This window comes from Lissotriton helveticus, chromosome 8 (genome assembly GCF_964261635.1).
Source record: "Lissotriton helveticus chromosome 8, aLisHel1.1, whole genome shotgun sequence".
NCBI classification, from domain to species: domain Eukaryota; kingdom Metazoa; phylum Chordata; class Amphibia; order Caudata; family Salamandridae; genus Lissotriton; species Lissotriton helveticus.
This window is the reverse complement of record NC_136069.1, coordinates 1,558,869,146-1,558,897,114: the sequence shown is the minus strand read 5'-3', so window position 1 is coordinate 1,558,897,114 and position 27,969 is coordinate 1,558,869,146. Positions and strand designations below refer to the sequence as shown.

The following is a 27,969-nucleotide window of genomic DNA, read 5'->3' as shown; positions in this document are numbered from 1 at the left end:
CAGTACAAAGTGAATAATATAAACGTTTAAGATCAGAAGTGATAAAGCTAGTGTCATTGAAATTAAAAAGGGCGTCCAACATAGTGCCAAATACTGGTCTTAAAAAATAAGGAAGCCGTCCGTTTAGGTTTCTTCAGAACCAAATTACAGATTTTAATCATTTTGAACTGAAAGGTTTTCATAGATCAGAGCCTGTCATCGCCTTGCTAGGTATTCTTTATAAGCAGTGTTGCAAGGATTTCCTAGTTGCATGAAGTTCTAGTGATTTGAACCTAAACTCATGCAGTGGGGCTCTCATACTTTGTCTATAGTTAATAAAAGGATTCTGAAACTGCCCTAACTATAGATGATATAAGAGTTTTGCATTCTTGTCTAGGTCAGACTAATCAATTTGATAGCATTTAATTAATGGTATGCATAGGTGAGTCGCCTATGTGAGATGCACATTCTCTTCCTCCATGTTTCCCATTCTTAATTTGATCTGTTATAAATCAAAGCTTTGGAGATATTTTGATATATTTTAATCATTTTGTTATGGATTTCATTTCATGTTCTAGCGTTACTCTTAATTAAAAATGGAGAACATTTTCTTGTTACATGTTAATTGGATAAAAGTTCATGTTAATAAAGTCTTCAGTCTGCTGTGCCTTTTGCTAGTCTGTTTCTGTGTTAGTTAGAAAAACATGGTAGAAACGTACACTTTAATGTGCAGTAGAAAAGTTAAATCTATAAAAACCTTCCCCAGGCACTGTAACTCTTTGTACAAAACTTGCTACAATTGTTTTTCAAATAATAGAATCTGGAAACTTCTTTTTTGATTGTTTTTACATTTGGATATAGTGTCATTCAAGTACCAGTGGATGGACACTATTGAAGAATATTGCTTCATCAAATCAATACTTGAGAAAAAATTAGCTGTTGAGCACTTCATACGAATCCCTTACATTCCACCGAAATATCCTTGCACTGCAAAGGGGTGCATGCCTTACATCCATTCACTACATTGGTGTGCTAATTAACTCACTTTATGTAAATGGCTCTCGTCCTGGTGTATAGATCGGCACTTAGTTCCCTCCCTTCTTTCCTGTGACCCATTGGGTCTCCTTTGACTGCCAGACCTACCTCTAGCCGAACGTTGCTCGATCCCTCCTCCTTGTGATGGTGGTATCTGTTTTGTACCAAGCTATTTTTCTAGGGTATACGGATGCCGAAATCCTTGGAGCTTGCTATTCTTGGATATACACATATTTTTCATTAAGTCACTTCAAAGGTACTTCACTGTTACAGGTTCAGAGCAATTAGATGGTAAAGGTCACATTCTTAACAGTAGGCACATCATGTTGGCAATTACAACCCAAATGTGTAATCTTAAATACATTGAATAATGAATAATGTGCTCAGTGAAGAATGAGGGCTGCATGCCCTTCCATCATCCTCCTCCTCCTCTTCCTCTAGTTTAAGATCATTTCCAAATCCAGGAACATCTTTTTTTACGCTAACATGGTTGCTTCTCTGGATGAATCTGCAAAGTGTCTCTACATTCAGTATCTATGACTGTTATAGATTTGTCTTTTCTGCTGTTCCCTAATCCTTTTGGGCCCTTGGTGCTTGGTTACACGTTCAAACTGTGCTATCCAGCCAACCCTCTTTTGGGCTGTCTTTGCAGCGTAATGCTTTCTTCCCTTGCATATGATCCGTCCCCTGTGCATATGTTATGCTATCTCCCTTCGGACTGTACGCTATGCATTCTTCTTCCTCGGTAGGTATTATTCTCTCTCCCCTCTGCATTGTAGGCTTATCCCCTCACTGTTGTGGTGTGGACCTCTACATCTTGCTTTTCCCCACTGCTCTTCTTCCTGCCAAGATATCCATTTGCATTCTTCCTCTCAATAACTCTTATACCATTCATTTTTTCTCCATCCTGAATCTATCCCTTTCTCGCAGAGTCCCATTTTTTTCTCCCTAAACACACGTCCCACCCCTCTCTCCTACTCTCACTCAAAACCCCTTCATCACTCACTTTATGTAAGTAGGTTAGAAAGGACTGTGAAAAACGGATCCCTTCTGCATTCATTATAAACAGGATGTTTGTATTCTCACTGTTAAATATTTGCTGCATTGTCTAACATGCCGCTTTGTTTTTCAGCTTTTCCGACGTGTAGCAGCTGCCTTGCCTGGAATGGAAAGCTCACAGGATAAACGAGAAGACAGTATCCTTTCATTATGTTACCTAGCATGGAAATACTTCATTTCTGGATTGACATTCTTAGAAAAAAAATCTATAGTTACATCAAGCTGCATATGGCTGTGCTTATGATTGCTACTATTCAGCTAAAAGTGGTGAATGTTCATTTTCAATAAGTAAAGATGCTAAAATGTCATTTTTTTTGTTGGTGCTGACCTTTCAGGGGTAAAAAGGGTGTTAAATGTTTTTTTTCTAAAAAATAAAAAAATGTGCTAAATGTCTATTAAAAAAAGTAGCTAAAAAAAATCCGCATCTCATAAAACAATACTTTGAGAGCAGAAGGTTCCTGGGCTGAATGCAATAGAAGACAAAGGGAACAAACATGAGAGAATTTTGGTTGCATCCAGATGGCTTCTAGTTTTAACAGCTTAAACTGACCTGGACCCAAGCAATGTCCAAAGCTTGTTAACAATCTGTAGCAAACATCCTCCAACACTGGCTCTTTTCTAGATTTACTTGCTTGAATTATGCCCGGTCATCGAGCTTGTGAGTACTATGATAGCCTACACATTGGCACTAACGCCAGATTTCCATAGAAGCATTTGGTTTATCATCCTATTCATCTCATTACAAAAGATTTAAATTCCAGCCGATTAATGGAAAGCAGAACTCCACTGCCTCTGATGCTACCATACTTGATTGTCTTTCTGCAGCACAACAAGCACCTCCAAACTTTATGCCCAGTAAAATAATCCAATGTCATTCACAAACAAAGGGTGGGTGTAAAAGCCTGCTTCTGAGGGAGGGTCTTGCTTCACCAGACACACCATTCAAGGAGGAAAAAAAGGTTCAGACAAGGAACACTTTCCCACTCCAACCACTAGGTGCAGACCATTTGAATTTGGAAGAGCTACAGGCTGCAAAACAGTTGTTTTGCAGCGTGAAACGTTTCTGGGTTCACATGCTATGCATTATTCTGCCATCTATTGCTTGGGTGCGGAATTCTCTAAAACCTTTTGTCCTTCTACTATTTTTGTTTGCTGTTGGGTGTTGCGGTACCTCCATTTGGTGCACCTTGTGCCGTCGTTTTGCTTCCTCTGGAAGCTCCCACCATTGGTCGCCATCATCAGATTATTTTTTCCTCCGTTGGGTCTGGATGTATGCAAGAGCATCTCCAGCAAAGCGATGAAGGAAGTCATTGAAGAACTGAAGAAGAAAGACTTAAATCTACGATCAGAAATCTGCTCATTTTTGGAACCCTGTTTAGGGTGCCTCCAAGCGCTTCTCGAGACAGTACATCCGTTCTTGGACTGAAGCTCATTATTCATAATGTTTGAGCTAAAGAAATCTTTATTCAGACCTCATGCCTCATGTGGCAAAATATATTGTACCAAAGATCCCCGTTCAGAATGCCTTTCGCTCTATCTGGCACAAAAGACCAAGGATTTTAAGATTGCCAAACATTCTGAACAAAATCCATTCATGACTGAGAAGGTAGGTGTTCTGCCCTGGTGGCTTCCAAAGAAAGAACTTAAAAATAGGCATCCTCAGGAGGGGTGTGCGAAATTCGCTTAATTTTCTTTGGTTTAATTATATGAAATTATACATAATTATGGAAAATGCAAATCCATCATTTAGCTCAATTTGTCTAAAATGTGCCCACATCAATTTATCATGTGTGGGTGCGTTTTGCGTTGCGCAAAACATGTGGTAAAAATGAAAATTGTAGCAAACAGTTGCTATTCTCCTGGCTGTTCACATTGCTTTGGGGCTCCCACACAATTTTGTAGCTAACTGGGAGTGATTTTATGCCATGTGGCATAATTTCAGGAATTTTGTATACCATGCATAACCTGAAATTATCGATATTAAATCAATTACACCAGCGCATGTTAAGTTTCACCCTGGCCTAATTCTCATGTGAGGATTTATTTCTGATTTACAGGCAATCCTTAAACATCATCTTCAGGGAGAACAGTCTGAGTGGAATCTGCCAAGGAATTACATCCACTCACTGAGAGCCTCCCAGAAGGTCACTAAAAAGTTCAACAAGCATCCTTACAACAATCAAAGCATTCTCTGAAACGCCTCTTGCACGAAAGATAAAACCTGTTCAGTGACCATCCTGCCTAGGATGATTTCATGGGCTCTCAGCAGAACTTCACATTTGACAGGGAAGTCAGTCACTGCTACCTCGCGGTCCACCAATAAGCCATCCTCCATCAAATGGTTTATTCATCTAGTTTTTAACGCTCTGTGAGTGACAGCAACTTTGACAGTGCCCGGACACTGATGACAGCCACATTCAAGATTTTACTAAAGTTTTTTTAAATTTAAGCCAGGAGAGCTTTGACCAGTTTTGGGTAGGTGTCCAAATAGTTATCTTTGAAAAATCATTCACAATGGCTACACTGCAAGAAGTACTTTAACTCCAAAATAATGGGTACATGACTTTACTGAATATATGGAGGATGCTCCGGGCTACTCCAATACTTTTTATGATGTGCATGGCCACAGTCGTAATATATTACACGAAAGAAAGGACACCAAATCTTTTCTTACTTGGATGACTGCCTTTCAAGAGCAAATGGTCAGTGGAAGCTAAGATATTTGGTTCTTTATCAAGTATATATGTCTCAACTAACATGAACAAATCTCACTTGAAACCTAACAAGTTCCAGGGAGCAATATTGGACGCTGTTGTTTGGAAAGCTGTTTTCTCTCTAGAAAGAGTCCAATTATGACAATTCCTGTCTTCACAAATGCAAGGATTGACTACGATTACCGTCCATACATTTAAGTCACTCCTTGAAATTATGTCCTGCATTCGCCTGGTCCTTGCTGCAGAATAAAAATGTGACTATCAAAAGGAACAAAATGCACCATGTGTCCGGATCATTTGAAGTCCTGAACCAGACTGTGCCCAGATCAGAACCACACTGGATTAGTGGAGAAAACCATTGAACATGACAAAAAGATTACTTTCTAGCCTGAACTGGTTCACCTTTTGATGACCTATGTATAGTATTTGTTCACTGCCATTCTCACTCTCAGAAAATCCATGCACCCCTCTAGGCAGTAAGCATGATCTGTTGTCAAGGTGATGGATCAGATTCTTCATTGCAATTGGGGATCTCTGCATTTAACATCACTGTGGTAAAGTGCCTCTTTTTGCATGGTTAGCACCCACTTTTTGCCTGGTTTTGATGTGGTTTCAATTGTAGTGCACAGGCCCCTGTGCCGGTGCTTTTCTCTCTAAAATCAAATCCCCAGCTGGTACTTCTACTCCCTGTAAGTCCCTGGTAAAGGGTACCCTGAGTACCTGGGGCCTTGTAGCTGAAGAGGGTCTGCAGGGACATCACCCACTCACAGGCACCATGCCACTGCAGCTTGTATGCCCCTGTTAGGGAGAAAACTACAAAGTAGACATGCCCATACCAACCAGCCCTGCCTGAAGGCATGGAAAGTCTCCCCTCTATCAGGCCTCACAGCCCTAAGGTAGGGTGCACTAAGCCCCAGGTGAGGGCATATCTGCAGAAGCAGATAGGCCCCTACAATATTGAGGGCCAATTCATAATATTGTAAGTGCCAGGAAAGTCATAGAGAGTACATGGCCTGGAAATTAGACAACTCGAGTTCCACAGCACCATGATGGCTTCTCTGAAACCAGGTGTGTTTGGTACCAAACTACTCCTCTCAATAAACACACACTGATGCCAGTGTGGGATTTATTGAACCATGTACTCAGGGGGCACTCCAGAGGTGCCCTCTGAAAACCTATCAACCCTAGTGTGCTCTCTGACCAGCTGTAGGCAGCCAGCCACCATCAGACATGTTTCTGGACCCCTGGGTAGAGAGTACCTGCTCTCAGGGGCCATAAACCATGCACATCCTGGACAGATGTCACAACTCCTCCCCCAGGGTGGGCCAGTGCTCGAAGAGGGAAGCTTCAAAGGTCTGCTGCCTTTATAATGCGACCCCCCCAGCATCTGCTGCTAGCAGCAGATGGTAACCCCTGGTTTACTCCCCTAATTTGGGCGGGAAAACCCAAAAGTATAGGAAGTGTGCCCACATCTGCCAAGGCGAGGTGAAGCACAACTTTCAGTCCCCACCATCTAGAAGATGGGGAGACCCCTCCAAATAGGGCTAGGTCTATGCCCCCTCCCACAGGAGGGTGGCATAATAGAGGGTATAGTCACCCCAGGTAAGTTGCCCATTAGGCCTACATACTAGTCCCCTAAAACGCCTCCTAAATGTAGTATTTAGGTGGCCCCCTCCGACCTAGAAACTAGATATGCAACGACCTACAAGGAAAGAGGACAGCCCTGCAGAGAAGACTAAGGCGAATGCCTTGGCCCTCAGCCCTATCGGCCTGTCTCTAGCTTCGACACACCTTCAACTTGTCTTGCGGCTAGCGATCTCTGAAACCCCTGGGAGGACTGCTGCCTTCAACAAAGACTCCAGTCGCCCGTGGACAGCAGACCTGTCCAAAAGAAACCAACAGAGACTCCTTATCCAAGTGGATCCGCGACTCGTGCCCACTCTGTACCTGACGGCCTGAGTGGCCTAACTGGCCCAGTGAAGTCTCCACCAGTGACCAGGACTCAGAATCCAGCGTTGGTTGACCTCTCCTGACTTCCACAAAAGCGCCTGTAGAGTGAATCTAAAGGGTACCCCCCACTGCGACCTGCCCTGTAAAAAGATTTCTGTTGTCTAAAGGCACCCCTGTACCTGCAGCCCCTGTGGTGAGCTTTGTTGAGCTCCACCAGTGGTGCCCCTGTGACCCCAACACCTCAGCTTACCAGTGCTGTTGCTGATGTTCTGCCTGGACATTCCATTTCTATGCAAACACAAGGAGATGATGGAAGGCACGCTGAAACTTTTCAAACACTCACCCCCAGTCACAGATCTGGGTTGAATCCATCCTTCTTTAGCTCTCTTTGCCACCCCAGTTCAGACACAGCTATATGCAAATCAGTCTTGACCCTGTGCCTCATGGGAAGAGTCCAGCCCGAACTGCCAAGCCATGTCTTCCCTGGTCCGGAAACAAGCATCCTGGGACCGGTTTCGGGCTAACAGCCCTCATCAGCCAGACTATCTTGAATCCAGTGGCAAAGTGAGCAAGGGACCCACGTCTGGGCATACCCTGCCAACTTAGGGCGAACAAATCAAACCTAAGGAGATGATGTACCGAGTGCTGAAAGTTTTCAAAACACCCACCCCCAGTCACAGATCTGGGTTGAATCCATCATCATTCTTTAGCACACTTTGCCACCCCAGTTCAGAAACCGCTATATGCAAATCAGTCTTTACCCTGTACCTCATGGTAACAGTCCAGCCCAGCCCGAACTGCCAAGCCATGTCTTCCCTGGACCGAAACGAGCATTTCTATGCCTGAGCCTGTTTCCAAAGTGAAGAAACTTCATAGGATTGCATTGGGTGCCAGACACTGTTTGCACCCTGGACACGGCCGCCCTAGTTGGTGTATGTTTGGTGGTGCTTTGTGTTTCATCCTTCCCCCGTGATGGTCCTAACACCCAAAGCTTGGCCGCTGCAACCGTTCCACTTACCGGTAAGCAGCGTGGCTCCAAGGACCCCCCAGTCTCCCTTGAAGCGCAATGGACCTAACCTAAATTTCTACCTCTGCACCCAGCTGTCCCTGTGCCGCTTTGGTCCAGAAGACTGAAACTGTAGTTGCGTACTTAGCTGATTAACTGCAAAACCGTTTTCCCCATTAGATAACATTGAACTGTCCTGGAAATATTCTTCTAAGTGTCGATTTTTCAAAGTATTAATTAAAAACGTACCTACCTTATTATGAAGATCTTGGTCTTAAAATAAAATACAAAGTATAATTTTCTAAAATTGTTCTGGATCTCCTTCTTGAGTTTTGTGTCCATTATCGATCACTGTTCTGAAATAAATGTCTTGCACTCCTCTGTTAGGCCTAAGGCTGCTCACCCACATTACCACTTGGGTTTTACATTGAGCCCTGTACACTTTTGAGGAACCCCTGGACTGTGCATGGTGTTACCACCTATTGGCAATATGATATACAGAGCCAGCTTCCTACAATCGCTCCTCAACACCTCTAGATTTCATGATTAGATATTCCTCCAGATTGCAGAGCTTTTATGTATCCTGGTAGGGCACATTCAGCAATTAAAACCTACCAAGCGAAGTAGAAGGTATTTTGTTTGGTGCTATTCCAGGTTGTGTATGCTGCCACTTCTGCACATCATCTGGTACCTGCATAGCTATTGAAATTTGGCAAAACATGCATCCATGAAGGTTCACTTGCTGTGCTATCAAGGACTTTGTGCTCTTCGAAATCTGTCACCCTATTGCCTACTAGGATCAACAAACAATTCTTTAAAAGTCTTTACAGAGAACTTCCCCACATTTTTTTTTTTTTTTTTAGATCTTTATTATTCAAAGTGCATGGTACACAGCATTCAGCTTACAACCCACCAGGGCCAGCCGCGTATGTCTTTAACTGTATAGGCATCAGCAGATGAACACAGCCTCAAGGCCGACAACCCTGAGGTTCGGCGGCGTACATTGTTCCATGTCAGCACTTCACAATCATCAAAACATTTAGTAATACGGAGGTATAGGCCCGTAGGATTTTCTCTTTTTTACGTAAATCCGTAGTTACAGAACTATGGTAGCACTCATCAATTTCGTCAGATGGATAGTGTCCCGCTCCTACTCATGTGTGACATAAGGAAATGTGCCAGCTAGGTCTGCCCTCCAAGAGGGCGCGGGGCAGTGGTAGCAGAAGATGAGGCTGTGCGACGGTTCAGGTGTGTCGGTGAGCGAGTATCTATACAGCTTATCAGTTCTAATAGTAGTGGCCGATGTGTATATTGGTGTTCAGTCAGGATCACCTCGGCTATGGCTGTTACTCTCAAAGGCCGCATGGTGTAGTGTGTACAGTAACTAACTTCAAATAGCCTGGTCAAAAGGGAAATGGGACCAGTGCGTCGATAAACTTCAAAACGATAACATGGGAAGTATACATTAAAGGGAGGGGGAATATGGGTAGTTTTGCAGCGTGAATCTTTCTGGATTCACTATGCTGTGCATTATTCCGCGGTCTTGTGGTTGGGTCCGGATTCGTAGTCTTTTCTTTGTTTTTTTTTTGTAGCCCAGGTGGGCGTCGGTGTCACACCCCTTTGGGTGTATTTCCGGTGACGTCGGCATGCTTCCTGCGGAAGCTCCCACTCTTGGGCGCCATCTTCAGATTCTTTTTTTCCGCGGTCGGGTCTGGATCGTTCCCGTTTGGGCTCCAGACATTTTTGGAGAAAGAAGAAAGAAAATACAGAAAAGACGAGGAGAAGTCATCTGAAGACTACAGGGGACTTCATCGACGAAAAGCCGGCAAGGAGAAGGCGTTTTTTCATCGAGATCATCGACGACCGTCGACGAACACGCGACCAGAGAGGCCCTGGATGCTCGATGATGGACAACACGCCGTTCAAGTTCTGCCGTAACTGCCACCACAAGTACGCGCAGAAGGACCAGCACCCGGTATGCAACCTTTGCCTACCGGTGAACCACGAAAGCGGAGACTGCAACGCCTGTTCCGCCTTCGCCCCGAAGACCCTTCGTGTGAGAGAGAGGCAGAGGGTAGCACACGCCACCCTGCAGGGGAAGGCCCCGACTCCGTCCCTTTACGAGCTGGGGATGTCCTCCGAGGAAGAAGACAACGCTGCCGCCGAAGACGACAGCTACACGGTCGTAGAGACCGATTACACGAAGACTTCTGACAAGGTAGGAGACTCTTCGGCCCCCAAGAACCCGAGAGACTCTGAGTCTAGAAAAATCGAGGGCAAGACCCCGAAAGCGCCGACGCCAAAAAAGGCGGCGTCCGCGACTACTCCCAGGCCCAGCGGATCCTCCGAGAAGGAGTCCCCGGCGCCGAGGGCTGCTGATCAGCAGAAAACGTCGAAAATCGTCCCCGAAAAGGATCGATCGACGCCGAGGGAGAAAGACCCAAAACTGACGACGACGACCAGAGACCCAAGATCCGGTCCGACGTCGACGTCAAAAACTTCGACGCCGAAAGGTACGGCGACGAACCGTCCGCCGGAAAGAACGGCCGACCCATCCGACGCGGAACACGCGGCAGAGATGGAGAAGAAGAGAAGGCGCTATGGTTATAGGGTCGTGCACCGCTATTACTCCTTGTATGTACTTTATTTTCGTGCCTCCAGGGCTCACTCCCCGTCTAGAGTGATACGTTATGAACCTCTAATAGCAGCTGTACCTAGTTGGGTATGGCTGTCCCCCTGGGCACCGATTCGTGCTGTGCAACCAGCTTCAAAGTTCAATCCAAATTTCAAATTCAAATGAATAAAACGTGATGCTTTTTCAAAATGAGTTGATTAATCCATTACTTCATTTATTTCTCATGAAATCCAATGCATTTCGGCAGTAGATACTGCCTTCATCAGGGAAATAATTAATCTACAATGATCAAAGAAAATATACATCAAATTAACATCCGTTATTTCATTAAATTCATGTCATGTGTAATTGTACTACTTCTTAACTCTTTCATATTAAATTTCACTAGTGCGCAACTTGCTACGAAGATTCTAATATACCGTCAAGAGTTCTACGATAGCGTTGTCTGAACTTTTGCCGTGCTGGGATAGTACTATAAGTGGCTTTCGCATGAAGTTGCCGTATCTCTTGGTCTTTTAGGAGACCGCATTGCCGTGTTTTATAAACTCGCCAAAAGCGCTGACTCATTACATTGGTATTATGTCCCCTCTAAAAAGGAACGGGATTAAAGGTTTCTTACGCGCTTATAGTTCTTTGGTTTAATGGCTTAACGGCTCACCTCGGCGTTTGTTACATCCCGCTCTGCTGCTCAACCTGCTGTTTCTCCTCTCTTCCGGTATTGTGAAGTTCGCGCATGCGCACTATTAACGCTATCGCGGCTATTTTTTGCTTGCTGTGTAACTTTATTGAGCTCTCGGTATCTAGTCAATCTACCCCAGTGCTCGCTTCCACTATGTTGTGGTACTGCTAGAAAGCTAGTTCTGTGCTTTAAGTTAAATGGTTGATCATCTAATGTAAACATAAACCGAAATGTATATACTTATAAGTAACAAAGAAATTCAGTACGTTCATTCAGTCCTCCTGGTTTCAGGCTGCCCAAATTGTAAATCCAGTAATTCTCCTGTTTTAATAAACTCGTTTTGTTAGTAGGACCTTCTTTTCTAGGTAATGTTTCTAAGACACACACTCTTAGTTGGTTTGCATTATGTTGCATCTGAGTAAAATGTTCTGCGATACTGGTTTTCGTGGAGAAGAGAAGGCGCCTCAAGGCCGAAATGGAGAACATCATGCAGCGGAAGAAAGATTTCGATGCAAAGATGAAGGCCTTCACGATCCCTCACAAGACCAAGCCACCGCTGGTGGAGGCAGTCGAGGAGGAGGAAGAGATCGCCGAAGTCGTCGAGGAACAAGACCAGGACGTCGAGGTGATCGACGACCAGGAGGAGTACGAGAATCCCTACGATAGTTACAACTATGGGGAGGAAGAGGAAAGCAGGACGGACGCAGACTCGACACCCTCTGACCTACAGGAGGTAGATTACATAGATGTCGACACCGACAGCCCGGAGGAGGTGGTCGACACTTACCCCTCGAGGCCCTCGCCGCCGGACGACATCGGGGCCTACAACTCGGTGATACAAGCTGCCGCAGCAACTTTCAAGCTCAAGCTCGACGAAGAGAAGCAGAAAGCAGACTTCCTTCTAGAAACATTGCTCCCAACACAAACGAGGAGCCAGTTCCTTCCAATGCTCGAGAGCGTCTTGGCTCAGGGGAAGGAAGCTTTCAGGGAGCCCGCAACATGCAAGGCAGTAACTCCCAGAACTGAGAAGAAGTACAAGCATTCCACAAAGGACCCGGCCTACATTCAGGGCACGGTCTCCGCAGACTCCATTATCACGGCCACAGCAAGGAGGAGGGCTAACGTACCCACTACCTCGGGCCCACCACCAGATAAGAAGAGCAAAAGGATGGATCTGGTGGGCAGAAGGATCGAACGGAATGCCGCGACCCACTGGCGCATGGCTAATTCCAACGCCCTGATAAACAGGCACATGTACCAAATCATGGAGGGGCTGGGGCAGTTGGTGAAGGACTTTCCCCCAGGATGCCAGGCAGAAGGCCGAAAAGCTGGTTGAAGAGGGAAAAAACGCAGCAAATTCTTGCCTTAAGACGGCCCTGGATGGGGCAGACACCGCCAGCAGGCTCATGATGATGGGCGTCACGGAAAGGAGGCACGTCTGGCTCAGGATATCCGGTTTCAAACCGGAGGTGCAACACAGCATCCTGAACACACCGTTCAACGGCAACACGCTTTTCGGAACAACAGTTGATGAAACGCTCAGTCAACTGAAAAAAGATAACGAAACAGCAAGATCCATGGGAGCATTGCAGTTCAGAGGGAACAAGAGGGGCACCCCGTCACGGAGGCCCAGCGGGAGAGGCGGAAACCAGCCAGGTACATCACACCAGGCTTTCCAGCAAACGCACCAGGCAGACTCGCAGACTCAGCATGGTCAGCAGAAGCAGTCCTGGCAGTACCAACAAAGAGGCCAGTCCTTTCGAGGGAGAAATGGACGGGGACAAAATAGAAGAGGGGGGCAGCAGCCCACCTCTAAGTGACTTCAAAAAACTCTGTGTGCCTGCCCACAAAAAAGATCCCAGGGGTCAGCACGTACAGATGGGTCAAGACAAACTAGACACCTACGACCACATGACACCAGTGGGAGGAAGATTAAGATTTCACCTCCGAGAGTGGAGAGAAATCACATCAGACAAATGGATCCTCAACATTATCCAATTCGGATACTGCATAGAGTTGGAGGGGAGACCAACAAGCAGAAAACCAAAAAGAAAGCCACTAGCAGGCAAGCAGCTGCAGTGTCTGCAGGAGGAGGCAAAGGAACTCCTGCGAAAGGAGGCCATAGAACGGGTACCCTTCAAGGAAAGAAACACAGGAGTATACTCAACGTACTTCCTGGTACCAAAAGTAGACGAGACAATGAGACCCATTCTCGACTTACGGTTCATGAACAAATTCATAAGAACGCAAAAATTCAAAATGACCTCCCTGCAAGAGGTGCTCCCACAATTGCAGATCGGGGACTTCTTGGTCACAATAGACCTCAAAGACGCATACCTGCACATTCCAATGAACAGAAAGCACAAGCACATGCTCAGGTTCACCATCGGAGAAAGCCACTACCAGTTCACGACACTGGCCTTCGGACTAAAGTCCGCACCAAGGGTCTTCACAAAGTGCCTCGCAGCAGTCGCAGCGCCCCTACGAAGGCAAGGAATACACGTATACCCTTACCTGGACGACTGGCTGGTGAAAGCAAACTCATACCAGAAATGCAAGCTGCACGCACATACAGTGACAAGCACGCTCAACCTGGGGTTCTCCATCCATTGGAAGAAATCATCAATGGAGCCAGAACAAGTGAAGATCTTCCTGGGAGCACAGATCAACACCTTACAGGGCAAGGTGTTCCCCAGCGAGAAGAGGGCGAGGGCGCTGGTGAAGGAAACTCGCCTCTACCGGAAGGGACAAGCTCGGACAGTGAGGACTGCGAGCAAGATCATGGGGATGATTGCATCATGCATCCACCTGGTACCGAATGTACGACTCCACATGAGACCCATTCAAGAATGGCTACAGGAGCAATGGTCACAAGCTACAGGCAGTTGGGAGGATCTAGTGGTTGTAACGCACGCAGTGCAGAAGGAGATGACATGGTGGACCATGGAGAACATAGCAAGGGGAAAGCCTCTTACGCCCCCAACGCCAACAGTGACCATCACCACAGACGCATCCCTGAAGGGATGGGGCGCTCACATGGAGGAGCTCAAGGTGAGGGGACTGTGGACACCAACAGATGCGACAAAGCACATCAATTACTTAGAATTGAAGACAATCTTCCTTGCACTGAAAGCCTTTCAAACAAGACTGTACAAACTCAAGGTGTTGATACAAACGGACAATACCACTGCGATGTTCTACATCAACAAGCAGGGGGGCACACAGTCAGCCCCGCTTTCAACGCTGGCGCAGGAGATATGGAGATGGGCCATCCCTCTCAAGATAGACCTGCTAGCCATACACCTGCCAGGGAAGGACAACATACAAGCAGATTGGCTCAGCAGGCAGACATCGGCATCCCACGAGTGGGAGCTCAATGCTCAGGAGACAAGGCGCCTATTCGACAGATGGGGAACTCCATCGGTGGACCTGTTTGCCACTCGCCAGAATGCAAAATGCCAAAACTTCGCATCCAGGCAGCCCGAGGAAGGGTCACTAGGGAATGCCCTATGGATAGATTGGTCAAGGACATTAGCCTACGCCTTTCCCCCGATACCACTGATGCACAGAGTACTGAGCAAGTGCAGAGCGAGCAACATGACACTGATACTGGTCGCACCACCGTGGGCGAGGCAGACATGGTACTCGCAGATCATGGAGATGACAGTGTGCACCCCACAGATTCAGCAGGAGGAAAGACATACTCTCCATGCAGAACGGAGAGGTGCTACACACAGAGCCAGAGAGCATGAGCCTAGTAGCGTGGCTCCTGAGGACATAGAGTTCGCACATTTAAGATTGCCAGAAAGTACCCTGAAGGTCCTGCGGGAGGTAAGAAGGCCTAGCACTCGAAGTGCTATGTTGCGAAATGGAAAAGGTTCACAATATGGTGCAGACAAGAAAGACTTCACAATAAAATGAAGAAGGACTCCACAGTGCTAAAGTACCTGACGCACTTGCTAGAGAAGAACCTTAGCTCATCCTCTTTGAGAGTTCACTTGGCAGCGATAGTCGCCTACACAAGGGGAGAAACTTGCAGGAGTTTCTTCACATCACTGGTGGTGAAGAGATTCCTAGAAGGTGCGAAAAGGATCGCACCACCCAAGCGGGTGCCGCCACCTGCATGGAACTTGAACATAGTCCTAACGGAACTCATGAAGGAGCCCTTTGAACCGCTCCACAAGGCGTCCTTAAAGATTCTAACTATGAAAACAGCTTTCCTGGTTGCAATAACGTCCTTACGCAGAGTAAGCGAGCTTCAGGCTCTGACGCTACAAGAACCCTACATACAAATACACAATGATAGGGTTGTGATGAGGACTGACCCACACTTCATGCCGAAGGTGGTATCTAAATTTCACATGAACCAGTCTATACAGATACCGAGTTTTTTCCAAAAACCAACAACTGCCGCAGAGCGAGCTCTGCACACCCTGGACGCCAGAAGGGCAGTCATGCACTACATTGAGAGAACGAAGGGACACAGGAAAACAAAACAGTTCTTTGTGTCATTCGCCAACAGTTACATGGGAAAAGCAGTAACCAAAAAGACCATTGCACGATGGATCGCACAGACAATTCAACTCTGCCACAAGCGTGCAGGACAAGAGCTAGCAGAGGGGACACGTGCCCACTCCACTAGGAAAAAGGGTGCTACAATAGCCTTCCTGGCTAACACACCCATACAAGACATATGCCTGGCGGCAACATGGGCTTCGGTGCACACGTTCACGAAGCACTACTGTGTGGACATACAGATGAACAAGGAAGCTCACGTTGGACAGAAGGTGCTACAGCACATATTCAATACCCAACGCTCATCTTCCACCCAACCGCCACAGAGATGAGAAACCGCTACAAAATCTATGCACAGCATAGTGAATCCAGAAAGATTCACGCTGCAAAACGAATAGTTTTCTTACCTGTCGGTGTAGTTTTGCAGCTTGAAGATCTTTCTGGATTCACTAGCGAACCCACCCACCTCCGCCAGAAAGATGAGGCTGGAGAGAGAAGAGGTGGAAATAGAATAAGTGGAAAATACTTTGAAGGTACAAAGCGGTAAAATATCACCTGACTAGAACATTGCCATTACTTCGGAAACTAAAGAAACACGGAAAAAAAGAACCCAAAGATGGCGCCCAAGAGTGGGAGCTTCCGCAGGAAGCATGCCGACGTCACCGGAAATACACCCAAAGGGGTGTGACGCCGACGCCCACCTGGGCTACAAAAAAAAAAAAACCAAAGAAAAGACTACGAATCCGGACCCAACCACAAGACCGCGGAATAATGCACAGCATAGTGAATCCAGAAAGATCTTCAAGCTGCAAAACTACACCGACAGGTAAGAAAACTATTCGATATAGCCATGTGTTTACGGAAAGAAGCGCGGTGTCAGTGTGTCAGTAGCGGTCAAGTGGGCGGGTAGGAGATTTCAGTGTGCGGCCCGCGTGTATGCCAAGTATACAAGGGGGGTCACCACCATGAGGGCGTGCCAAGTACGGCAGTAAAGTATGGTTCGTGAAGCAGCCCTCGGCAGGACTCCTGATAAGAGTTGGATGTGTGGGGACGTAAGCGTGGGAGGGGCGATGTATACGACATTGCTAAACAACCAGGTGTGCAGCATGTGCTTATCGGGACGCGGGAGTCGTGCAGGCAGCGATCAGTATGGCATGTGTAATGGTGCAATGGTGTGTGGGTACTGGGGGGGGGAGAAAGAAAATTATATGAGTAGGGAAGGCTGCTGGGTTTAAACGTTTCTCATAGCGTCCACTGCAGGGAGGGGTACGGGGGGATGGCACAGATCTCTTCACGTGATCCCTTGTTGCACGCATTTCTGCTGAAAGGATTGGAGGATGTCATCCCATTGTTGTGCAATTGAGAATTTCCTAAGGCCCGCCGTCTCCTCGCCGCAGGACTGTGCTCTCTGCTCGCGCCCAGTTTGTGAGGGATAGGCTCCAGTGTCGTATGTGCGGAGGTGTGTCGGCTTTCCACCGCTTGGTGAGCAGTCGCTTGGCCGTGATCAGCCCGAGATCCCAGTATCGGGCCTGGACTTTGTTCAGCTTTGTGCGTTTGTACAGTCCCAGTATGCAGGCCTCCCAAGTCCTCGGCACGTGTTCTTTAGTGCAATACGTAAGCAGCGCAGTCACCCCATCCCAGTAATGCTGAAGGGCAGGGCAGAGCCAGAGCATATGGAGGAGGTCCGCTCCCACCAAGGAGCAGCGGCCGCAGGCGGTGTCCATGACCGAAAAATATCTGTTTAGTTTGTCCGGGGTGAGGTATGCACGGTGTAGTATGTAGAGTTGTATAATTTTGAAGCGAGGGTTGCGCGGGACGTGAACCGGACCAACCAGGACCATCGCCCACTCCTTATCTGTCCAATCCCTCCCCTGGTCTGTCGCCCATTTCTCTCTCAGCTGTACGGTGGCGGGATGAATGTGAAGGAGAGCTCGTGCTTGCCAGTGTATTATGTGTGTGCCTTTGCTCATAACGTGAAGGTATTGTATAAAATGATGCATGGGCAGCTCGTCAGATATGTCACCCCAGGCGGCAGTCAGCGTGCGGACGAGGGACGCGTGTAGCAGGAACTGTCCAGCTGGGAGAGATGTGTCCTCCACAAGGCTGGCGAAGGGGAGGGGAGAGCGCCATCGGAGTACAGGTCCCCCAGTGTTTCCACTCCCGCAGTGGGCCAGCTGTCAAGCTTCACAGCCGTCGGTGCCCCCGTCGCAGTTGGGGTGCCCAGTAGGGGGAGTATCGGGGCATTTGGTATCGTCCGGGTGAGGCGCAGGAAACATCTGTGCGCTACCGCAAGATACAGCTGCGAGGGGCGGGGAGACAGAGTCAGTGGGTGAAACAGCACTTGGATCTGCAGCGGGGACCAGACAGCGGCGTCCGTGGCGGTGTCTCCCATGTTCCTACCACCCAGCCATCCTGACACCCACTGCATTTGCGCCGCCAGGTAATACAGCTCCATGTTGGGAACAGCCAGTCCTCCCGCTTCAGTGGGCATATACAGTTTCGTCAGCGCAATGCGTGGTCGACCTTTATTCCAGATCAGGTCGCGTAGCAGGACTTCAAGATCTCGGAACACCCGGTTGGGGACATAGGATGGAATATTGGCAAAGTAGTACAACAGCTGTGGCAGAACTATCATCTTTGTCAGGGCTACTCGGCTGGGAACGTTCAGCGGTAGAGTTTTCCAGAACCCAACTTGCGATCGGATGGATGCGATCGCCCTCATCAGGTTCCCCTCCAATATATCTGCAGGGTTACGGTAGACGTGAATACCCAGGTATCTGAAAGTCGTGGGATACCATTGTAATCTTTCACCGCCGATGCGTATCTCACTCTCGGGTGTATTCGGATCAAAGGAATAGGCCCCTGATTTGGCCCAATTGACTTTCAAACCCGACATTTCCTCAAAAGTGCAGAAATTGTCAGCATGGGACGCCGGAACATCACTCAGATCTTTGATATAGAGGAGGAGATCGTCGGCATATAAGGACACCCTATGGAGGCCATCTGCCATTGGTATACCCCACTCCGCTCCTCGGGACCGGAGTATCGCGACCAGGGGTTCCACAGCTAAGGAGAACAGCAAGGGCGACAGTGGGCAACCCTGTCTGGTGCCCCTCTGCACACGTATAGGGTCAGAAAGCAGTGTACCAGTGCGGACGCGGACTGTGGGTCTGCGGTACAAGAGGTCAACCATAGCCTTGTAGTCGTCCCCCAATTCAAATTTGTCCATGACTGCCCGTAGGTACGGCCATTCCACAGAGTCAAATGCTTTCTCCAGCACTAGACACCCGGCACGTGGCCATTGTCGTGTGGCGTACTCCTGTATGCGGAATAGGCGGCGGATGTTATGGGACGTGTGGCGTGTTGGTACAAATCCGTTCCGGATCGTGATGTACTAGGGTGGGTATTACGGGGGCCAGTCTTCGGGCAATCGTAGAGGCGAGGATTTTATAGTCTGTGTTGAGGAGGGCTAGGGGGCGGTAGGATCCCAGTCGTTTGCTATCCCTGTCAGGTTTGAGCAAGGATATGAGGGTAGCCTCATTAAGCGTCGGGGGCAGAGAGAAGTCGTCCGTGGCCGCAGTGTACATTTTTAACAGGTGGGGAATAAGAATGTCCGAGGCGGCTTTGTAGAATTCGGCTGGCAAGCCATCCGGCCCCGGAGACTTGCCATTCGAGAGATTGAAGATGGTGTCACGGAGTTCTTCGAGGTCTAGTGGTGCTCCGAGGTCATCTCGCTGCGCAGCCGTTAGGGTAGGCAACTGTAGGGGTGAGAGATACTCGGCTATGTCAGGCAGTGGGATACTCAGCCAGGAGGGATATAACCCCAAGTAGTGACCAGCAAACGCCTCATGTATTTGGCGCTGTGTGTAAATAAATCTACCTCCCTCCGACTGTATTGCCGAAATGGGGGTTGAGCGGTCCTCTCGTGCAATCAGCCAGGTCAACAGCTTGCCAGGCCTATCGCCCTGCCGATGGGTGCGGGCAGAGTGCGCCGCGAAGTTGATGTTGCGTAAGCGTTCCAAGAGGCGACCATGTTTTGCTGTGGCCTCCGTCAGACGATCGCCCGCATCCCCCTCCGCATTTCGTTCAAGGCCCAGCAGTTCAGTCTCCAGTCGCGTCAGGTCGTCTTCTAGCTGTCGCCGCATGCGCCCCTGTGTGCCTAAACAGAGTCCCCGGGTCACCACCTTAAATGCGTCCCATTCGGTCTGGGGGGAGGATGCCGTGCCGGCATTGAGCTCAAAGTATTGAGCCGTCTGTGTGAGCAGGGAGTCGCGGAAGGTCGCGTCAAGTAAGAGGTCTTGTTGGAGGCGCCACGTGGGGATGGGCGGGCGGGGATGTTTCCATGCAATTGCCAGTGTGTGGGGGTTATGATCCGAGTGTGCGAGGCCCATATATTGTGTGTCTTTGACTAACGGGAGAAGATCAGCGGTGCTCATGTATCGGTCTAAGCGCACATGTAGGGCATGTGCACCTGACCAGTAGGAATATGTTCGTGTTGTTGGGTTGCGTGTTCTCCATGCATCATGGAGGTCCCATTGCATGGCCCAGTTGAGGGTTTTCGTGGTGGTGTGTGCCTGTGCATTGGCCGGGGGTGCGGAAGATCTGTCCAGATTCACATCCAGGACACAGTTGTAGTCACCCCCAAGAATCCACGGGATTCCATGCCAGGACGCCAGTGTCGCTGAGAGGCCATCAAAGAATTTGCCCTGGTCAGTGTTCGGGGAGTACAACAAAGCAAGTACTACAGGGTGCCCATCAAGTCTGCCTCGAGCTATCACGTATCTACCCTCTGCGTCTATCTGCGTGTCCATGACCGCCCACGGGGTGCCCGGTCGGTTCCATAATGAGTGTCCCGCGAGCAAAGGAGGAATACTCCGTGGCGTAAAGCTGTCCGCGCCATCTGCGGCGCAGTGTGTGTACCTCTGCCCTGTTTAAGTGCCTTTCTTGTAACAGTGCTACGTGAAAGTTGTGACGCTTCAGGTAAGAATAGATTTGGTAGCGTCTCGACGGTGTGTGCATGCCCCTGACATTCCACGTACATATCCTGATTTCAGCCATATTCATCCCTTCGGTAAGAAGAACCCCCTCTACCCACTTTCCGCCCCACAGGCGAGAACCCCCGTATGTCCCCTGGCCCCCTCCCCCACTCAGATCAGACACAGGCGCTGGCACATGGAGGAATAGTCGAGGCAAAACCCCGAGGGTGAGGGTGGGATAAAAGTCGAAGTCCAAACAATGCAAAACAGTAACAAATACCAAAAGGTCGGCTTCGCAACATTGCGCCATCCAAACACACCAAAGAGGCAAAGAAACAATACTCAAGTCTAGGGGGTAACGTGTGCTAGTCGCAGTCTCGGCGGCCTACTTATTCAAGCAAGGAAGGAAATCGTTGGTCCTCCCCGGGCCTTATGATGTGTGTGCCATGCAGCCAAAGTCATTGCGCGGGGATATGGCGCTGCTTCCCGTTTCGAGGCTTGAGTCCGGCTAGTCATGCAGGGGGAAAGTAAAGCAGATCGCGCTTCCCAAGTCTCTGGCATAGTAAGTTCCCTGCGCGTTAGGGCCAGCGGGAAGGGGGGAGAGAGGAGGAAGCACTGCAGCGTGGTCCGACCATCACCTTACCTTCTCAGCGTCTATGTGGCTGGGGGAATACTCACTGTGTCAAATTCCCGCCGTCCATCTCTGGGGCAGGAGATGACACCCCGGGCGATGTCCAGCACCCGCATCGTGTCCATCCGGCCCCTCAACTCAGTCCCCGTCGCCATGGCAGGGTTTGTTAGGACTTCTTGCGCGGTCTCAGTGAATCAGGTCAGCTGTCTGTGGTGTGATATCCAGCAGGTCCACGGATAGCTGGGAGTCTGTAAACAGCGTCATCATCGCTTGGGACTATCCGCGGGCTGGTGTCCTGCATGACGTCCGATGTTGGTGAATTGCTCAGCTGGGAGACCCTCCGGAGTGCATCCCGTTGCTCCTGCAGTATTTGATCCGCTGGTGGGGAGCGGCGTGTCGCTTCCTCCTGACGGCGGGCCTGTTGGTCTCTGTTCCTGCGACGATGTCTTGGCCCGCGTGTCCGTGGTCTCACCTCATAGCTCTGTGCCTGCCTGGGTGCCGTGTCCGTACCGTTGTCGAGCCATTCGCTTACTTCTTCAGGATTATTAAAGAAGTAGGTCTTGTCTCGTGCCACCACTCTCCGCTTCGCAGGAAAAAGGAGGGAATATTTGAGGCCTGCTGTGCGGAGCCTCCGTTTTACCTCCAAGAAAGAGTGCCTTTGGCGTTGCACCTGTATGGTGTAGTCTGGGAAGAACATCACGGTGGCATTATCTATACGAATCTCCCCGAGTCGTCTAGTTTCTCTCAGGACTGTGTCCCTGTCCCGGTAGTTCAGTATCTTGAAGAGCAGCGGTCTTGGGTTAGAGCCCGTGGTATGTGGTCTCGTGGGTACGTGGTGCGCCTCTTCCACCACGAAGTAGGATGAGAGTGTGTCTTCTGGTAGCAAGTCTCTTAGCCAGTCCTCCACACGTTGGGCAGGATTATTGCCCTCCCATTTTTCCGGGACCCCCACGAGCCTGATGTTGCGTCTTGCCCGCCCTTCCGCGTCCTCAGTGCGGTCTTCTAGGAACTCTACTCTGTTCAGGAGGTCCTGTACTTGTTTATCCGTTTGGGTGACTCTGGGTTTGAGTTCCGTCCAGTTCCCTCTAGAGTCTTGGTCCGATCAGCCAGTTTTCCTGTGGTCGCGTCTCAGGTGGGTGAGATCTATGGCGACGCTATCTATTTTGGATTCCAGGGAGGTTCTGGTCGATTGGAGCGACTGTTCCAGGCGCTCCATGGCGGCGAGCACGCTATCCAGCCTCGTGGTGACCTGATCGGAAGCCATCTTTTTCAGCAATTTGTCAATCTTCCCTTTCGGCGGGGCACCACCAGTCCCAGTACGTGTCCTTACCCCTCCGGACATGTGCAGGGCTGCCTGGCTATCAGTCCAGCCTGGTTCACAGGAGGATTAGGTGGCTTTCGGTTCGTGATCCTGGTGATGTCTGAGTTCGGCGGTGCGGTGTGGCTCCCGGTGGCTCCAGCGCGGCTGGCCGGTCGGTGTCACACGCGTCGTCAGTGGTGTTCCTCAAAGCAGGCAGGTGCAGTAGTATTAAGCAGCAGGCGCCAATTAACAGCTCTGAGATTGCATGTGCACATGGCAGGCAACAGGTCTCATGGCAGCAAACTGTCCAGCGTTAGCGAGATCCCTAGCCTGGCCCCCGGTATCTTCTCCTCAGAACGCCTCGGGGGTGGGGGGGGGGGGGGTGTGTCGGGCTTCCAACTGTTTCAGGAATGGCGTCCCGGCGTTATTGCTTGCCTCCTGGAGCTTCGTGCCCCACTAGGTCCAATGCCTCCTTCCAGCACCCCGTATGGTCTCAGCAGTCGCAGTCCCTCAGTGGGTGCTCATATCTGTGATTCCCTCCTATTGCCAGTCATGAGAGGCCCTGGAGGGGGGTCTCGCGTTGACCGGCCCCAGGCGGTGTCTACGGCAGCAATCTGTGCTCCTCTCCCCCGCAATGACGCTCATTCGGGCCTCCGGTGCCTTCTCAATGTGGGCATGCGCGCCCGTCGCAGGCTGTCCGCGGGGCCCCCGGGGTGGCGGGCACTGTGGGCACTCGCCGCGTGTATCCGGCTGCTTGGCGGTTCCAGGCGGGGCGCGCCCCGCTCCTCCAGCGCCGCGATCCGATCTGCACGTCCCCAGTGGCAGTCTGGGGGCAGTGTCCAAGTGGCAGTACCCCTGACTGTGTCTCCTACCTCCACGTCAGGCGCCCACAGCCGGGTCAGTCCCCTGACTGTGTCTCCTACCTCCACGTCGGGCGCCCACAGCCGGGTCAGTCCCCAGACGTCACTGCCGGTGTTCGTACTCCCGCTGCTGCTCGGTGACACCGCCAACACCGTCTCAGGGCAGCTGATGGGTCTCCCGGCCTTGTGTGCAGCAATCGCAGAGGCCGAATCCAGCGGTCAACCCGCAGGGATCCCCGCTGGAGTCCTCCAGGAAAGGCCGGTGCTGATCGGTTCGGACAAAAATTGGCCAGCGGGATAGCGATAGCTAGACAATGCTCCGCCTGCAGTTTCGGGCGGCTTTTCGAAGAAATGACGGAGAATCAGCCCGGGGAAGGGGAGCTCGGCCCGGAGCTCTACCCTAGAGCGACTGTCGCCATCGCGCGCCTAGCCACGCCCGAGCACTTCCCCACATGATGCTGTCCTTTGTGGGACTTAAACACAATATTTGCCCAATAAGTGAAACCACAGTTTGAACTAATATATTAGGCGAGCATAAAATATATTACAGTGAAAACAGCAGTGTTTGCTCAAACATGGGCGAGGAGCGAGATCCATATTTTCGATTGTAATGAACTGAAGATGTGCTGTCTCTGAACCAGGTCTCCCCTCCCCCCTCACTCGGTCTCCCTCCCTCAGTCTCCCTTTCCCTCCCATTCCCTCCCATTCCCTCCCTCTCCCTCCCTCTCCCTCTCCCTCCCTCTCCCTCCGTCATCTCACGCTGCCTATGTCTCAGCCCGGACTGAGACAGCTTCCCCGGTGCGCGCACACAGCCGCACCCGAGCACTTTACAGGTCTTTAAAAGACCATTTGCATGTTAATGGGGCTTTGCTGTATTTCTCCTCCTCTTAGCGCCCCTTCAGCTCCACTCTGTCACTGGAATAAATCGGCCGGCCCCCACAGAGCAGCAGTGTGTCTCTGCTGCAACCGGCAGTGTTTGCAGACACTCTTTAAAAATGTTTTTTAAAACACTGGTACGATGTCTCAAGGTCCGCTGGCCGCCACGCAAGGCTTGGCGGCCCGCGGGCTGTACTAGGAGTACCCGTGCTCTGGGTTATGCATGAGTGGCTCGATCCGAAGCAGAAAAGGCTGCATATACATCCTCGGATTGGTTGTATTTTAGTTCTGCCTGTGCACTCTACGTCAAAATCATCAAGGCACCTGCTTTCCTTTGCAGAGGCCATAGATGTAATAGATGTACCAGTACCTGCTCAAAAGAATGATATTGTTACCAGCCCTTGGGTCCTCCTCCTTTCTCAGTCACCACCACCCTCTTCACCACATCACTCACAATGTGAACCAGAAGACTTCAGACCACAAGGGTTTCCAGTCTTCTACAGATGATCGGGTGGAGGAGAGGATTCAGATTCACAGCCCACAGATCCATTGGATAATTATGTTGATTCCTTGGGTGATACTGATCCAGATCTCTACCCGCCCAGTCCATCATCCCCGATGATGCTTCATCTTTCCAAGCCCTCATCGGTCTGGCAGCCGCTTATCACCAGGTTCCCCTAAACAAAGACCCATTTGAGGATGAATTCCAATACGTATACAGCGTGTCAATAACTGCCTATGCTTAAAGGTATGCTTAGACGTGATAATATATTCAAGGACCCCACGCATTATCACTGCCAGAGTCGGCAAAAAGTATAAGCCTGAACCCTCAGATCTGATTTACGTCAAAAGTCCGCTCTCCCCAGATTCATTGTTGTGTCTAGTGCCTGTAAAAGATCCAATTTGCAGTCCTCAGCAGGTGCTCCGCCACCTGATAAGGAATCCAAAGTTATTGATGCTTCAGGGAAGCGGTGGCAGCTCAATCCTCCAATCATTGACCTATCGCCAACACTCCAGCCCTATTAGCAAGATGCGCCAGGGCACATCGGGATGAAAAAATGGAAGAACTCCTCCAACACGTCCAAGAGGAATATTTTAAAAAAGCAGTGGGGGGGGGGGGTCATGAGATTGTGAATGAGGGAAAGTTGACCTCTAATAATTCTATTAAATGTGCTATATATCAGGGGACACAGCCGCCAGGGGAGTCATCACCAGTGTTTTGTTGCATAGGCAGGCTTGGCTACGTGTATCTGGTTTCAAGCCAGAAGAGCGCAACACACACAAAAAGGACACGAAGTAGCTAAATCAATAGTAGCGCTACAAACCCTTGTTTCGCGTGGTTCCTTTCAGCGTCCCTTTTATAAACAGGGTGCCAAAACAACATTACCTGATGATTCTAACTCCTCCTGTAGTTAACAACAAACCTCCTCGAGGGCATACTATAGGGGAAATAATTCAAAAGGTAGCTGGAGGGACGCCGCAACACGCTCTGCCCCCTCGCAGTGACTGCTCTTACCCCCGCCACCACCCAACCCCGCCACTTAACATCTGTAAGGGGACAACTACAATATTTCTTCTCGCACCTGGAAAACCATAACATCAGATCAATGGGCGTTAGAAATTATCCTTCATGGTTGTCTGGAGCTCATAACCACACCTATAAACATTCCACCTCGCAGACACAATCTTTCCATAGAACCTCAATATGTGATCAAACACAGTGGAGGCTCTTTTACTCAAAGGTGTTGTAGAGCCCGTTCCTCTTCAACATCAAGGTAAAGGAGTTTACTCCCTTTACTTTCTAATTCCCAAAAAGACAGTTCACTGCAGCCTATATAGGATTTCAGGCCCTTAAACCATTACATATGATCAGAACACTTCCATATGGTCACTCTTAAAGAGGTAATTCCACTGCCTCAGGTAGACGACTTTGTTAACACTAGACTTAAAGGACACTTACTTCCACATCCCAATCCACCCAGGTCATTGCAAATACCTCAGATTTGTTATAGCTGGAAAGCATTATCAATTCAAAGTTCTTCCATTCGAAGTCACTACCACACCAAGGGTGTTCAGCAGTAGTAGCAGCAAATCTGCGCAGTCAAAACATTCACATCTTCCCATATCGATACTGGTTCATCAAAGCCAGTACACGTCTACTGTGTCAACAGTCAACTATTCTCTCTTCTACATCAGCTGGGATTTACTGTCAACATACAAAAAATCACACCTTCAACCCTCACAAATTAAGTCACATCTCAGGGACAGGCTCAACACAAAATTGGGGTTGGCATCCCCATATAAGGCCAGAATTCAGAACAAAATGTAAAACATTCAAACACTTCTAAAGCAGTGTCAGCCAACCAACAAATAACAGTCAAGAACACTATCACCTAAAGAATGGAGCCAGATATATTACAGGGCATCACATACTACGCGCAACACAGCAGGCAGGGAAACAGCCGTGAAATTAGCGATTTATTGGCACCTTACACCAGCCCGGCTTCATCGGGGTAATCCGTCACGGAGCGACTTATGTTGGAGAGGGTGCGGGGAGCAGGGCACTTTGACACATATCCTCTGGGACTGTAAGGAGGTTCGAGGCTATTGGGATACAGTTTTGAATATCGATACCACCTTTGACACCGAGATCCCGCGATTTCCCGCGTATGCCATCCGGGGGCTTCCTAATGCACTTACCTTTCCCCTGAAATCTTTCCGAGATCGCCAGATGGGTATTGCCATGCAGGCGGCTACACATCATATTTTATCGTTCTGGGGATCACCAACCAAACCCACACACACGGGGTGGCTACACAATCTGGTTCACCTTGGGCATGGAACGAATCCAGGCTACCCTCACGCAAACTGCGGATGCATTCCAAAAGACTTGGCAGCCATTTATATCTCTCCTATCTAAGGAGTTCAACGAAATCACCTGCCCGAAATACCTCAGACTGCTACGCCTTACAGATACGACTACTGGGACTCAGGAACGCCAGGGGTAATCAGGACAGCTCTTTTCTGACCGATGAACGATGGATCTCCTACATACGGCACACTGGTGGGGGAGGTGGGCGGGGGGTAGGTTGGGGGGGCGGAGGGGTTTTGTGGGTTTGGTTTGTTCAAACTTGTTTGCTAACATTGCCTGCCATTTGCCTTCTGAGCATCACACCGCTCTTCTCGGGAGGTCATCTCCTTTGCCATCTCTCACAGCGCGCTGAACGGACGCTTGCTTGTCGTTTTCGATTGGTCTACCTGTTACATGTACTTTGTAATGCGATGCTTTACTACGCTTCTTGGCTCAATAAAATACATTTAACACTAAAACAGTTATGAGACTTAGACCTGATGGCATCTTTCATATGCATAGTATCACATGCTCCACTACATATGTGATCTCTGCAAGAATGTCTGGTGCAGCCAATGGTCTCAATCATAGGGTCATTGCTCTCTGCTGTGATAGAATACACAAAATTTGTCAAAAGGGCGGCCATTTCGTGAAAGTGTTTCCATATCATTCTCACGGCAGACGCATCCCTTATAGAATGGGGTGCCCCCCTACAGGATCTCACAGTTCACGGTCTCTGGGATACCAGTCACCAGGGTCTCCACGTCCGCTACCTCAAGCTGTTCACACAGCATTGAAAGCATTTCTATCTCACCTGGCTTGAAAGGTATTCTTGGCATGGTCGGACAACATGACAACCATGTACTAGTTACAAAAATGGGGGGTACATTCTCTACAGTAATC

General features: G+C 49.3%; 1 protein-coding gene across 2 annotated transcripts in view; it reads left to right on the top strand.

Moving 5' to 3' along the window:
* RAB6A (RAB6A, member RAS oncogene family) overlaps positions 1 to 27,969 on the top strand; it is a 369,438-nt gene that overhangs the window by 337,035 nt on the left and 4,434 nt on the right. For both annotated transcript variants that reach the window (XM_078658559.1, XM_078658560.1), the window contains exon 7: positions 2,147 to 2,210. In XM_078658559.1, the coding sequence (XP_078514685.1) occupies positions 2,147 to 2,210 (64 nt within the window). The remainder of the gene's footprint in view (positions 1 to 2,146; positions 2,211 to 27,969) is intronic.